Genomic DNA, 15935 nt, shown 5'->3' on the forward strand with positions numbered 1-15935 from the left:
AGCTTCGTTGGTGTGTTTGTGTGTGCGTTTTTTATTAAACTGAGCCGGGAAAACATGACAGAGGGAATGATGGAGAGACGCATTATGTGAAAACGAGTGTGAACAGTGCGCTGCTTCACCTCTGAAGGACAGATGAGCTGTTAGCCAGAGCCGCACAAAGATTAAAACACTATCAGGAGCGCGAGGTAAGACGAGCGGCGATCGTAATTTTGGTTATCGGCTGTGTTTGATCTGCTTTCACACTCGGCACTATAAATTGTGCCGTTCCTCTGTCTGGGTGCGTGTTTGCGAGGACACCTGCTTTCAGCGACGTGGTCTTTTAATGAGAATGGTGCACAGATGCCCTTCCACCCAGCCATGCTGAGGCTCTGTGAGCGTGTGTGGACAGCCCCATGCCGTGTGAATCACTGCCCAAGGATCCATTTTACAACAGTGGCCGTGTACTTAAACGTGGCGTTGTGATTACACAAGCATGCATACACACAAACAGCTGAGGTAAGTACTCCCAGGGACCACACCTGACAGTAGGGGCCGTGCTTCTGACTTATGAAAATAGCTGTCCCATCACTGACCACTCAGGATGGGCTCCTGTTGTCCAACCCCCCCACACCCTATTCTTCCCTAATGGTTGGAGTAAGAGCAGCAGCGCAAACCCCCACAGCCCCGTCTTAGTGAGACAAAGGAGCATTTACAATCGTACAGCAACAGGAAGATGATGAGGAGTGACAACAAAGAGGAAGCTGTGGAGGTTAACATGTCTGTGTGAAAGAAAGGAAACCGCTTGACGTCCACGACACATTTAATATACAGAACAAATCTCTGCAGAGAGGCTGGTTGGAATCGGGCAGTGTACTCTGGCTCATATCTGCCCGTCGCTGCCGTTCAACAAGTAAAGTAATGCTGCTAATACGGATTTCCCTATTAAAGGTCTGCACATGCAGGGCAAGCAGGCATGTAGGTGATGTGAAATCCACAGCAGGTGTTGGCGGCACAGGGTTTGTTTTCCAAGCTTACAAGTGGTCACGGGCCATCGTGTTACATTACGGGTCCGCGGTGCGAGCCGGGCAGCCTTCTGTTCACGTGCCGAGGATCCCCACATGAACACAGAATTGCTTTTTGGCAACGGCCGACAGCAGAGTGGCAGCTGCCGTTTTCCACACACGTTAAAGAAAATGCTTTACATGTCAGGCTGCACTGAGCACCTCTGACTGGAAGTAGGGAATGTGCTGATCCCCGCTGACACAGGCCGGAGAGCATATCAGAGTGTAATGTAACTATATTTACCTACAAATATTTAAAGGTAGGCACACGGGGGTAACAGGACACAAAGAAACGATGACACCATAAGTAAGTAAGTGCTGTACGTAATACAAAGTGTTTACACAGTAATAATAGAACACACATCCTGTACATCAACATAATGCAAATTAAACAAGGATGTAAAAAGCAAGATTAGTCCACTCATAACAGAAAGTACAGCGTACACAACCATGAAATAACGCAGTACTTAAAACTACTTGCAGTATAATTATTCCCTGTAAAAAGGTCTTCCTGGTGTTACCGTGTGCACTAGTGAATATCTTGCTGTTTACAATAAAACTTGTAACCACCGATTGTGACGCTGAACTCACGAGGAACGTTTTTACTAAATGTCAGAGCGCGCGTGAGCCGAAGGGTATTTTCTCATATACCGTATTTACCGCACTAAAATCCTTTTATTTTCTCAAAAATCAACAGTTTGCCTTATAATCCGGTGACCTTATGTATGAATCCTGGTTGTGCTCACTGACCTCGAACCGATTTTATGTGCTACATGGCGCTCAAAAATCTGTCAAAAATGTTTTAGTCCGACTTTGCTAAGCTACGAAGCCGCACGGCTTGATGGATGGTTGGAGCATTACGGCTGCCGTAGTCAGGAGCCAGCTTCAGTCAGGAGAACAACTGAGATAATCCATCCACAATACGAGGTTAGTCATTAATATACTGCAACAACATGGGAACAGAGCAGCTGCAGAGAATTCAACATTAATGAATCAATGGTACAGAAGTGGAGGAAGCAAGAAGAACGAGCTGAGTAAAGTTTGACTTATCTGACTGTTTTGTGTCGATTAATGCGCCTTATAATCCGGTACTTAAGTTAACTTATATGCACAGTCAGAGGAGTCGCCCCCTGCTGGCCAAAAGACGGAATGCAGGTTTAAAGGCTTTAGTTTTCAGACATGGAATAAACGTAGGGGTCTGCTTGAATGAATAATGTGTGAGAGATGTGAATGACATCATCAGAGGCTGTGCACAAAGCTCAGTGCACGTGCACTTTCATCTGGCCGCGCAGACTACCCGCATGTCTGCAAATGAGTACGACCTCAGAATAAAGACCGTATCTTTGAGTAACCGCGCTGATCCCCACTGGATTGACACAACTGACATGTGCGAGTATGTGTGACACTCGTGTGCAAAGGCGTTCGAGTCACAGCAGTGTGGGCGAAAGGAAAAATGATGATGATGCTGCTAAACCTTCAATAAACACCAGCGAGATGTCACATGAGACAGAGAGCCAGAAAAAAAGAGGAAAGAGACGTGATACCCTTCTCGGCTGCTCTCCACTGGGATGATGGCAGCTCCTGCAGAGACACCAAGCTGCCAAGGAGCTTGTGTGTGTATATGTGTGCGAGTGTGTGTGCATACACAGGTCTCTGAGGGTGTAACAGATGGGGGATCTACTGTAGAGACTCTGTGAGGTCACATTGGTGACAATATCAGTGAGACGTAACACACACACACACACACAGAAAGACAACAGACTGCAAAGACTGCAGCGGTGATGGATGAGGGATTATCAGAATGAGGAAACTGTTCAATAAAGTTGTTTTGTTTTGAATGTGCTCTGTCACCAGTTGCTAACTGTTTACTGATTTAAATGTCACTGTGTGTCTGTGTGAGTGTGGAGCATCTGCTGCTAAAAAAAGCATGTTTCCTGTTGTGGAAAGGAGAAGAGCAAAGAGAAGACGGCCGTGGAGCTCGACGAAGAGCAGATGACAAAAGCAGAACTGCACAACGAGCCTGCAGGAACCAAATGCAGACCAATCAGCCACACAGATTTCTATCCAGAGTGCACTTGTGAAGGGTTTGTATATTGTCATCTACTGTGTCAAGCATACATGCTTAAGAGGTGGGGGACATGAATACTGGATTGTATTTACCACGACGGGAAGCTTTCACCTCACTCAGAAAGATGTTTCTGTTTTTTGGCTTTTTGACTTGTTAAACAGAAACGTTCCTCGTGCCACCCAAAGGTCCACTTTGATGTTTACTCTAGCAGGAGCCATTCAAAGCATACTTTTATGAAATCACTGCGAGTTTGAACACAACAGGGATTTATGTTTGCAATTTTACACAGATTTCACAGATTTGGATCAATTTACACGACTCGTCACATCCACAGCTTACTCTGGACCCCTTCGTGTTTCAACCCACTGAGTCATCTTTAAGCATCATTCAGTGCACATTCTGGAAACCACAGACCAACTAAAACATGAACGTCGTGAAAGCACGCAGCACATCGAGGAGGGGAGGAAACAAAGTCACTAGCACGCTGTCAGCAATTCCTGTAGTTTCTCTACGGCAGGGGTGCCAAACATAAGGCCCGAGGGCCAGAATCAGACCAGCACAGATTCCAGTCCAGCTCTCTGGAAATTGTGCAGAGGGGCAAAAATTTTGGACTCTTGTTTTACAGCTTTTCCTGCTGATAAAGACCGTACGCCAGAGTAATTAAATAATAGATAAACAACTATTCAATAAATGGGTCCACAGTTTTTTAATGGTGATCTTTGTACATTAAGAGAAACTTCCTGCTTTACAATCAGCGGACAGTCAAAGAAATAAGCTGCTTGAAAATTCAGATTCTTTGGAACTGAGATGTTTATGAATCCCCATTTATTTATTTTTGCTGTATCATGTTGTTTTTGATGTCTTTTTATTATATATTTCTTGTATCACATTTGATTTGAGTGTTTTTGGCAACTTTTTATTAACAACAGTGTTAATTTTATAAAACAAAAAAAGAGTTTTGTCCATAACATTTTGAAACTATGTCAAGTACTGATCATGTTGAAGAGACAGAGGTCTCAGAAACTCGTGTAACCCTATAATGCCATTGTGCTCACAGTTCCTTCATGTATTGCAGCAGCATTTCTCTAACATGTGGAGAAACAGAGACGTGCTGGTGAAACTTCTTTTTCTTACACCATCACATCTCCGGGATTAAACGTGTAGTTAAACTGCTTCACTCTGACACACAGAGGAGTTTCAAGCAACAACTCTTTGCAGGTGAATTGGACGAACCACGCAACCTTATTGGCAAGTTGTTAATCATCAGACACAGATTGGTTCAAGCCACATAACCCAAAGCCTCAAAATATGGATTATATTATGATTTCATGATCGTGCATGGCTCCAGCTGCCCTGCTCTCTGCTGCAGGATTCAGCACTGTTGCAATGAAGAAAAAGGAAAGCTGAAAGACGTTTACCTATTTTACTTTATGACCCAAAATGTTTTAGAGGCCTTTAGCAAACTGGCAAAGGGTAAACGAGGAAGTCGTCAGTGACATGCATGAAAAAATAAACTGAACAAAAGAAGGGGAGGGAGAGAGAGGGCGGTGTGAAAAGTCTGGAAGCAGAAAAGAGCATCTTTGTCTCAAACATTAGTTTCAAGACACTAGCCAACTCAGCAGGCGTATGCTTGTTCATGTGCAGAGAAAATTAAAGAAAAAACATTGCTTTATGTTGTTCGCAAGTGACAATGTGTGTGTGTGTGTGTGTGTGTGTGTGTGTGTGTAGAGCTGGTGTAATGTCTTTGTTCTACAGCAAGCGCACACATTAGCACACAGCACCAGATGGTGGGCTAAAATGAGACAACGGAAGAGGGGGAGGAGAAGATAGACAAGATCCTTCCATCATTTCATCATCATCCTTCGACTGTTTCCTCTCCAGAAACACAAACACACTGACATAAATAAAATAAAAAATCGGAAACTTCAGTCATATCACAGTTTTAACAACGATGCAGGACGCTTTAGAAAATAGCTGGAACTGTGTGGAAAGAGTTTCACACGACTCCAGGTGTTTTTGTGCTTCAGATGATGATGGTGCAACGTTGTTTCTTTACATTAGATCAAGTCGAGTGATGGGAAATGTTATGCTTATCAAGCACTAAAAAATATTAAATACGTGTGTAAGACTTTATTATCCGGCCCACGACACGAGGTGTAATTCCGCTTTAATTAAGTGGAATTTCAAGGAATTTGAGATTACAATGTAATTATATTTACCTATAAATACATGAAGGCAGGCACACTAGAACAAGGCAGGTTTGTACAGGAGTAAATGTAAGTAATATTACATACTGCATAACATCATGTATTTCACAATTATCCTGTAAGTACATTTAAGTTGTGCCTAATTTCTGGTTCTTTTACAGGAAGTGCACGTAAGTCATTCTCAGCACTGCATCATTTCTTGGAAAAACATTGTTTCGCCATCTTACACATACTTGTACATACTCTGTACTTTGTGGAGGTTTGTTCCAGGAAAGGAGACGCTTCTTGACTTTGCTCCCTCGTAGGTCACACAGACACTTCAAACTTTCATGGTATTTATTTTTTATTGTTGGAAATGCAGAACTTCAACATCAACATATGTAACGCACACTTACCCTGTAAGATGGGAAATGCTGCTTGGTTTTACCATAAATTTTCACACAATTATTCCATTGTTTCTTATTCTGGTGCTCCTGCCTTTAAGCATTTGTAGGCAAATATAATTACATTGTAATTTTAAATAATATACCTTTAAACTCCATTTAATTACAGGAGTATTACACTCTTAGTTGCGAGCAGTACTCGAAAGTGTTACCAGAGCAGAGCAACAGATAAAAAAATGATTACGATTGTAACAAAAACACCACGTTCATAGATTCTTGATTCTTTGAGCAGTTATTTTGTTAACTATATTCCAAAAATGAGGAAAAGTGGCTCCAGCTGATGCACTTACAGGTGTACGAGGCTTCTGTTTCAGTGCACTGGTGAGGGTCAGCAACGCCGTCCTCGGCCACGGCGAGTCGAAGCTTGCGGAGCTGTGCGAATGCTGCTTAAGTAAAATAACTCTCCAGCAAAGTGGGACGATCGTTCGGTTAATGAGGCGCGATAATATTATTAGAATTTCACTGTTTTAGGGGTTTTTGTTGTTGAGGTGATAAAAATGTAACCGCAGTGGAAAACACGCCGTGTCTATATGCAGCATTTATATCACCAGCCACAGAAAAGTGATCTAAAGTGCAGAAAGCATGAAACAAACACTGCTGCTACACTTACAGACAAAAGCTCGACTGAACTACACGTTTCCCCATCAGCATCAACCCCGTCTTTAATATGAACTTTGATCTTGTGATGATATTTTTAAATGATCTGTAATTCTGCCGCTACCTTTCTGACCCGGCCTGTAAACCATCCACTCTGTCACACTGTACAATTTTTTTCTTTTTTCTTTTTTTTTTACACAATTTCTTTTTTTCTTTTAATTAATTATTTATTTAATTTTTTGTAATCAATTTTTAAATGTTTTTGCACACATTTTTTATTTATTATTTATTAACTATTTTATTTTGCATTAATTGTTTTATTTTTTGCACACAATTTTTTAAACGTATTTATTTTAATTATTATTTATTTTATTATTTATTTATTTTATTTTGTATTCATTTATTTATTTATTGTTGCACATATTTTTTTTAAATTATTATTTATTTTATTAATTGTTTTTATTATTTTTTTTATTAACTTCTGAAATAATTTTTGGGGGGTTTTGTTTCTCTACTGTAACTCTGTTTTTTCCCCATCAGCATCAACCCCGTCGTTAATATGAACTTTGATCTTCTGATGATATTTCTAAATGATCTGTAATTCTGCCGCTACCTTTCTGACCCGGCCTGTAAACCATCCACTCTGTCACACTGTACAATGCACTAATTAAACACAGAGACGGGCACTTTAAAAGCACTGGTCCCTTTTAAAAACTCTCACCGCTGAGACAGCTGCGCTTGATGACTACCATCGCCCTGAAATCCCTCGCCCGCATAAGCACACGCTGTTCTACACTTCAGCACATTAAAATTTCAATCAAGGAGTGTGTTCACAGCTCCATTATGCAAAACTGTAACTGTATTTGCTGCTCTTGAAAAGTGTTGTGACTGCTGAATAAATACCACCAGCTGTTAATTAGACAGAGGTGAATTCTAGTGGGGCGGACGGCCTGACAGGACAAGTGAAGGAGACAGAGAGACATTGGAGGGGAGAAAGGAGAGGGAGGCAGAGGAGAAGCTCTGAAATACTGCACATTCAAAAGGACGAAACCACACCCACACAGGCCAAAATGAGCAAAAGTGAAAGCGTGTCCCAGTTTCTGAGTCAGCAGTCCAAACAAACTCACACGTTTCTGTTTATTCACATATCTGTTAAACACATTCATCACAGATCTGTTTAATGTTTGTCTGTTTAACACTCTGCTGGTTTTAACACCACATCTGTCCTTTGTTGCTATTATATCATTTGATATCATCTTATTCCCTTAATTTAGCATCAACTACTGAAACAGTTCCCGGTTCTCACAGTAAAGCAGGGATCTAACAAGACGTGCTGGGCAGACTAAATCAAACATTGTGACAAATATGAGGCTTCACTTCCCTCTACAGTGATGAAGGTGTAAACGTTACAGTGCAGTCCATTTTATATAATCAATAGCTCGTAAGCATTTATCTTTTTTGCTCCTTTGTCCATTTAAAGATGTGCTTTGTGGTTATTTACTTCTTTAACAGGTCATAAGAAGTCAGTTCAGTCATAAATGGTCTGAACCTTCATTAACAACACAATGAAATAAAGAGGTGCCCCTGAATCGAGCCTGGTTATGCTTCTCTCCAAAAACAGAATTCAGAGAACAATACTTGGCCTATGGGACACTGTGGGGCATCGGTGCAGAAGGACAACACTTTGGTGTTTGTGCTGAGTGAGTGTGTGAAGGAACAAGCAGGACCAATGGGAGTTTAGTTTCCTGAGCAGGTGAGACTTGAAGCTTAACTCACAGGAAAGACTATCAGGGTAAATGTATTATTTCCATCTTCAGTTCAAGCAGCCAGACGTTTTGGTTCTGATGTGTGATTTCAAATCGATTTCACAGGTTTATCAGCATTCATCTCCATTTTCTGTCCAGGGAAGCATATCACTATGACCACCTGCTCTGACCCATCCAGGGGTTTGTCCAGAACATCCCACGGCTGCTCGACTGAACTGAGATCTGGGGAACGAGGAGGCCAAGTCAAACACCTCACACTGCTGTTGACTCAGCCTGACTTGAAATGGCCAGTATGACCTCAGGACTGGTTATCCTGACCACTTCACCTGTCGACGGTCAGGATGTTGTGTCTGATCGGTGAACTCGGGTATATGGAAATCACACGTGTCGTCCCACCTGAGCGTGCACTCACGCTTTGGACTAAATAACTCGATCGGTGTTAAAGTGCAGTGTGTTTCTCAGGTTTCTCCGCTTCATGAGTTTTTCTCCTTTGCATGAATACAGCACAGGCAGACCCTCAGTAAGTGCAGCTGAACATGTTGTTGTTGTTTTTTTACACCAACACAACATAAAGGAGAACATAAAAACAATGACGCACTCCACCTTAAACCGGTTCACGTCTGTTTTTTTTGCAGTATATTATTATCGAGCAGTAGAGCGATTCTGAGTGGACAGGATGACAAGTGCAGACATTCAGGCACACATCTCAGAGAGGTATCCCTGGCAGACTGTCATGGAGTTCAGACATGCGTACATGGCGAGTGATCACATGTGCACGCACAAACACATCGCCCCGCTTCCTGTCTGCACAAACAGAGTTTCCTATGGGGCTCAGGGTCACAAGCTCACGTCTGTACGTGGAACTTCCCGGCAGCCGTTGAGGAAACATCAGTCGACGCGAGTGGAAAGAGACACAAGAGGGAGAAAGGCATAAAAAGCAACATGAAAAGGAAGAAGACGTAGGAAAAATGAAGCGGCGTTGTGAGACGGGCGGACCGGAGACAAAAGCAAATGTGACCAAATGAAAAATGTGATCTCTGTGCAGTAAAAATGATAGTTATCACCATCTGTGACAGAGCCACAGGTGTGCAGCACAACCAGGATGAAAGCAGAAGGGAACAAAATAACAAAACATTTATAAAACGAGTCACGGTGTCGAAGAGCAAATATCCTAAAAAACCATCAGGAGACAGCAAAGACGAAAAGAGCAACAGTTGTGATTATGAGCAAAACAGCTAATCATGCAACGTCAGAAAAAGATGGAAAAATAGAATCAAAGTGGTTTAAAGACGTCTTTATTGTTAAAGGCAGTGATGAAATTCAGCACAAACAATGCAGCAGAGGAAGACTGGAAGGAAAGACCCGATAATCTGAATAATATCTGCTTCACGACGGCCTCAGCCGAGTCGTCATGATGACGTTATCTGAAACACTCGGTCACATGACTGCTTAGTTGAGTAAAAAAAAAAAAAAAAGGAAAGGCAATATCACTGAACAGGAAGTGTATCATCTTTTAGGTCACGCATCATCCGGGCAAGTCTGTTGATCGGACCAAAAACAACATTATGAAAACAAAATCGTTAATAAAAAGCCGGACAGCGCCCCTCTGAGCACGTCTTTCACTGTGACTGGCTCTTACCATTTCTCGGGGTAGGAACATGTCTTCCTGCCGGAGGACCACCAGAGACACGCTCTCGCCCTGCCGCGTGCTGCGCAGCATGCACACCAGCTCCTCCTGGCCCACGCCTGTGATATCCACACCGTTTACCTACAAACGCACACACAGAGTCAAGACACCGCCACCATCGTCCCCATCCTCCTCCTCCTCATCGTGTTTTCTTATTCTGGCTCAGACTGTGCTGCACCTCGAGTATGCGGTCTCCAGACTGAAGACGTCCATCTTTCACCGCAGCCCCGCGGGGCAGAATGTTTTTCACTAGAATCGGACCGGGACCGTGCACCGAAGAATCTCTGGTCACTACAGTAAATCCAAGACCTTCTGGACCTACACACACACACACACACACACACACACACACACAAATGAATGAAGAGGTGAATTATAGCGAGTAGCCACAAGTAACAGCTCTTGGCCTATCCTGACACAAATATCCTGTGTAGCTGCCCTTGCTTCTCTATTTTTATTCCCCGAGACTGAGAGTACAAATTTTACACTATAGCCTTCCTACACACACACACACACACACACACACACACACACACACACACACACACACACACACACACACACACACACACAGGACCTAAACCACTCTTGAAAACTCAAACAGTGTTGTTGACTCAGCTCCTGACTACATACTATAAGTGTGATAATTCAAAGCCTTAAGAGATTGCATGCGTGCATGTGTGCATGCGTGCATGTGTGCATGCATGTGTGTGTGCATGTGTGTGTGCATGTGTGTGTGTGGCTTTAAACCCTTCAGCTACAGCCGCAGTTAGAGTTCCTGCAGGTGTGAAATTGTTTAAGGTTTGTGGAAAATGAGGGAGAGATGAGAAAAGGGCACGAGAGGTAAGAGAGGAATGAGTGAAACAAAGTGGAAACAAAGAGTGAATGTTCCGGAAACGGGGGTGATGAATATTAAAACACTAATCAGTGAAAAACATGTGCACAAAATGTGCACGAAAGCATTCATACACATGCATGCGTGGACAAAAAGGCCACACACAGACGCAGGGACTGGTTGAGCGCTTTATAGACCTCATTAAGTCTAGTCTCTTTAGCAGCGCTAAGTCAGCAGTTTGGGCCAGTATGAATTCATATCAGCAGAAATGAACAGATCAATAAAGACTTAATAGACCCTGAAGAGAGAGCCTCGGGAAGACGGAGAGAGGAAGGGTGAGAGGAAGGACTCTAAGCCAGAAAACAGTGAAAAAGGAAACTTTTTATGGAGAGAGAACATCTGTAGAGACATGAAGAAATATTACAGACGCTGATTAATAAAAATCCAGAGTCACAGAAAAAAACCCTAAAAGAGACTCTCGTCTAATTTTACCTGAACCTCAAACTGAGAGCACACACGACTCCTGAAGAGCTACAAAAAGTCATATTCACAGAAAAATGATGAGTGAGGCTCGTTCTGTACACAGGTGTGTCGCACCTTTCTTTAAATCGATCCTTAGTCTTCGTCCTCCTCTCTTATTGGCCATCAAGCTAGAGAGGGCGGGGCTTTTCTTCAGGAGGGGGCTCTCACTTTTCCCCTTCGGGGTCTATTTGAAAAACAAGCAGCAGTAAATTCATTGTTTCACATTTCAAAACCCCAAACAAGAGTGTGGCATTTATTAAACAATATATCTGTTACAGCAAAGTCTAACACACACTGGTCACCTTGGAGTCGCCGTAAAAGCAGCTCATAGAAGCTGCTTTAAATTGAAGATGTTAAACATCAAACAGGTGAGAAAAAGATCTAAACGTGCTGGGAAAAAAACAGTATCGATAAAGTCTGCGTACGGACGCGTGCGAGTCTGGGGAACAGTCCATCACATCTGCATGACAGGAAAAGATAATCAGCTGCTGCTAAGAAACTGCTGCCGCAATGCCAGCTGTTTTAAATGTCAGCCATGTCACCATGGTGATGCTGACGACAAAGTTGCATCCGTTTGTGTTTTAGGACTTGATCGTTGTAGGAAGGAGGTCAAAATAACACGAGGTTTGAACCCGTTTCTACAATTACAGCATCTAAAGAATTTAAAGCAACCCAAAAATAAAAAATAGTATATTTAGCACTCGAAATAACAGACCATGGGAAATATGGTCTGTCTTTAAGGAGGAGGCTGGAGAGAAGTTAGCACTCGCTCTAGAAGGAAAGGTGAGGAGACCGAAGCTCAAGCCCGGGCTGTATTGTGTTTGCCTGTGCACACATTAATCATTAAAACTGCAAACTTTTTACAAAGCGTGCACGACAGATGCAAAGTCTGTGTCAGTCTGTGGATGTGCAGCAGAGGAACTTACACTGAAACCCGGCTCGAGGCCGGCCGTCTCTTCCGCCAGCCGCACGGCTGAATTCTCCGAGGGTTTAAACACAGGTTTGGCTTTGACAGGGGGCGGAGGCTCTTTGGTGTTTCGGGGGCTGCCGGTGGGACCGGTATTATTGCCAAACAGCTGACCAATCAGACTCTTCTCATAGCGCTCTCTGTTGAAAGAAGGCACGACTTCCAGGCGTACAACCGGGGAACGCATCGCCTGACGGAACACATCCTGAGATCTGAGAGGACGAAAACGAGGAGAAAGTTTTACTTCAAAGTTTGTAGCACATTACGTGCACAACAAGTGGCACACGCTGAACATTAAAAGGAATCATGTCATTAATCACAATTACACAGGAAGAGCAGTTATCCATCTCTGACACAAAAACTAATTACTGAAGGGTAGATAACTCAATCAGGAGAAAAATACAAAAAGACACATGGTATAAATATGATTATGAATGACAAAAAATGTCAATTAATTGGTAATTAATATAAATGGGATATCTGATTTTTGCAATAGGATCATTCATCTTAAAAGACTAACTTTCATTTCTAAGACTGGCTGGTGCTGCTCTGACAAGTAAGCAAAGAAAGCTGATGTATAATCAGCTAAACAGGAGTTTAAACTAATGGCAGATTTTATATTTCTGTGTGCAAAGGTTAATTCTGACATAAAGACATTATAACCTAACCTGAAATATAACATCCGCACATTTTACAATGTGCCACTGCTTACTGCTGGCTGTTCTGTGCATCTCTTAATGTTTTTCTCAGGAGTAAGACAGGAGACAACACCGAGCCATGACACCTGTGCAGAAGGCCATCATAATCTCATGATCTATAAAAAAACATCATTTTGCAGGGGATTCGTCTACATCAGATCCCAATAAGTACGTTAGGGGAACGGTTGTGTCAGAAGCTGCAGTACACACCATTATTCTCCTCAGATAACTGACAGAGCAAATCCAGTTTATTAGCATTTTATTGGGTTACACACGTATCGTTTCCCTCCCAGATTACGAGCGCATTATAATGATTAGAAATAACCGTAACCAGACACTATGTTTAGAAAGTCCTGTGTGGAACCTAATAAATCACGTATGGAATTATAATGATTTTTTAACTACTTAAAGATCCACTCAGGTGGGGGAGTTTCCACGTAGAAGACTCAATCGATAAATCAATAAAGAGTCAGCCATCATGGAGTACACTCACTGAAACACCTGCGTTCTTATTTATTTAGTTATCTTACTATGAAAACATCCAATCTGGGACAGCAGTGCTTAGATTGTCACAGCCAGAGGCTCGGTTTATAGAACAATAAAGATCAAAATTAGGAAATTAAAATGTGAACGGCTGACGGGGTTTCCTGGGATCTCATTTCACACCCAGTCGTCTTTCCAGACTTAAGGCCGCCACCTTTATGTCCTGAGTGGGGAGCGTGTGTCACCGTCTCCCACACTGCCGTTGGTCCTGCCCCAAACTGCACAAACACGGTTCATCAGTCCTCTGAGAACCGCAGAAAATCGTAAAAGCTGCGACTGATTTCGGTGCCTTTACTCTTTGGTCTTCCAAATACTTCAATCCAAAACAAACATCAGCGTTCTGACATTCTGTGCCTGCAGAAATGTACAACTTCAGTGGATCTCCCACAGTAACATTAAAACACTTCCCACTGGACTTCCCGACACGTCCACGCTAAAGATGTGTTAGTGGGAATGTGTCTATGATATGTTGTCTTCCTGTGCTGGGCTCTGAGGAAATATTATTTTTGCTCTGTTGTTGAAAATTAAAACCACACCCACAAACTACACCCTTTTTGGCTCCTACCTCAAAGCACACTGTGTGCTGTTGATCTTATGTGCTGCACAATAATGTTTAACATTTAGTATTTACTGTCATATTCCCATATATCATTGTGATGTTGTTTATTCTATTACTCTTGTTCTCTTCTGCTTGTTTTCTTTTTTCTTTCTCAGCAGGTGATCCAGGTGATCGATATATGCATTTTTTTTTCTCTGCCCGTTCTGTTGGTTTTTGTTTTTTGCCCTTCTCCCCCGTCCCTCTTCTCAGCTGTTTCTCTTTCCCTCTTTCTTTCTCCCCTTCTTTCCCCCAGTCAAGTCTGTCCCGTATTCAGTAAGTGAAAATAAAATAAACAATAAAAGTTGAATCAAATGGACCATTACGGCAAGGCTGGGATGGTCAGTTTGGTAAAGTAAATCCGTTGGGCATCTTTCTTTGCCTTTAGACAACAATTCTGATGGCAAAAGAGCCAAACGGGACAGGCCAAAAAAAAAAAGAAAGAAAGAAAAAATAAAAGAAAATTAAAACCACAGTTTGATGTTTTTTTTCTAAAAACATCTGGGAACACCTTTTTTTACGAGCAACATCAGACGCAGCCGTGAGACTGGCTGCTGCTAACATCAGAGAAACCGCTCTGTGCAGCTGTGCTCAGCAGACCAACGTCTCAGAAAGCACAGCACGATGACCACGCCCGGCTCCTTTCTCGTCCCGTCGTTGAGTGAATATCATTGCTGTTACAGGGTCAGTGCTTTGTCCTCCATCACTGCGAGTCTGCTCCTGAGTGCAGGGAGCAAACGTCACTAAATCTGGTGTGAAGAAGCTCAGTTTCCACTGATAAAGTCAGATTTGGCAACAACAGCATGAAAACTTGGACTCCACAGTCACAGCTGATGGTGGGGGTCTCCGTGCTGAGAATGTTTTATTGGAACATCTTGGGCACAAATATCAAATCAATCATGGTACCAATTAAAAGCCTTTATGGATATTTTTGCTGACCACACGGATTTCTTATTGCCGTCTACTAATGGACACTTTCAGCATGTCACAAAGAAGCAGTACTGTCAAACTGGTTACACTGGTTACTGCTAACCATATCTGATATCAGGAGCTCTGCAGCGCAAGTGCTCAGCTGATAAAGCCGCATAATTTCAATATAGACCAACATCTCAAAGGAGGCTTCCAGCATCTTGTTAAATCTGATAACTAATGTGAGAGTAGGGCAGGCCCACACCACGTTAGAGTCCCCCTCTGTGAATACATACATGTGTAATACACATTCACGGCAAACTGACTGAGCATCATATCTGCCAGGATGCAAAATCACAGAGAAAACTCACAGAGACTTCACAGGACATCCAGGAGAGCTGAACATGTCAGTTCACTCATTCAGAGGGAGTATTGTAATATTGAATCATACTAATTATTAAAGTCTCTAATATTAGCAAATATGACCATAAAAGTAGACCTTTGTAGCCCTCATGCCTGCTGGCGGTTCATGGAAATCTATGCTTTTATATTATTATTACAAATGTAAATCCAAAGGCCAACATCTGCACGGTGTACGATACAGGAAGTGAGTGGATGTGTGGGCTAATGGGCGCAGGACGCCACCACAGGGCAATGGCAGTGGATATGATAGCTGCGTGTGTGTGTGTGTGTGTGTGTGTGTGTGTGTGTGTGTGTGTGTGTGTGTGTGTGTGTGTGTACACATGTTTAGACATGTTTGTGAGGACAGCAAATTGGCATGCTATTATACTTATGGGGACAAAACACTGGTCCTCACGAGTTTGAAGACATTTTTGAGGCTCAAAATGTGGTTTTAGTGTCAGGATTACAATCGGGTTATGGTTGGGTTTAGGCTGAGGGTTAGGATTAGGTATTCAGTTTTGAAGGTTAGGGTTCAGGTAAGGGGCTAGGGAAAGCATTGTGTCAATGAGATGTCCTCACTAAGATATGAAAACGTGTGTGTGTGTGTGTGTGTGTGTGTGTGTGTGTGTGTGTGTGTGTGTGTGTGTGTGTGTGTG

The 15935-nt window shown here is 42.6% G+C and overlaps 1 protein-coding gene across 4 annotated transcripts in view; it reads right to left on the reverse strand.

Moving 5' to 3' along the window:
• Positions 1 to 15935, reverse strand: part of LOC101471429 (partitioning defective 3 homolog B) — a 231506-nt gene that overhangs the window by 130470 nt on the left and 85101 nt on the right. For all 4 annotated transcript variants that reach the window (XM_014409193.4, XM_076875376.1, XM_014409192.4 and 1 more), the window contains 4 exons: positions 12092 to 12344; positions 11241 to 11349; positions 9987 to 10126; positions 9761 to 9889 (listed from right to left, as the gene is read on the reverse strand). In XM_014409193.4, the coding sequence (XP_014264679.2) occupies positions 9761 to 9889; positions 9987 to 10126; positions 11241 to 11349; positions 12092 to 12344 (631 nt within the window). The remainder of the gene's footprint in view (positions 1 to 9760; positions 9890 to 9986; positions 10127 to 11240; positions 11350 to 12091; positions 12345 to 15935) is intronic.

The sequence above is a fragment of the Maylandia zebra genome, linkage group LG16 (genome assembly GCF_041146795.1).
Source record: "Maylandia zebra isolate NMK-2024a linkage group LG16, Mzebra_GT3a, whole genome shotgun sequence".
Lineage (NCBI taxonomy): Eukaryota > Metazoa > Chordata > Actinopteri > Cichliformes > Cichlidae > Maylandia > Maylandia zebra.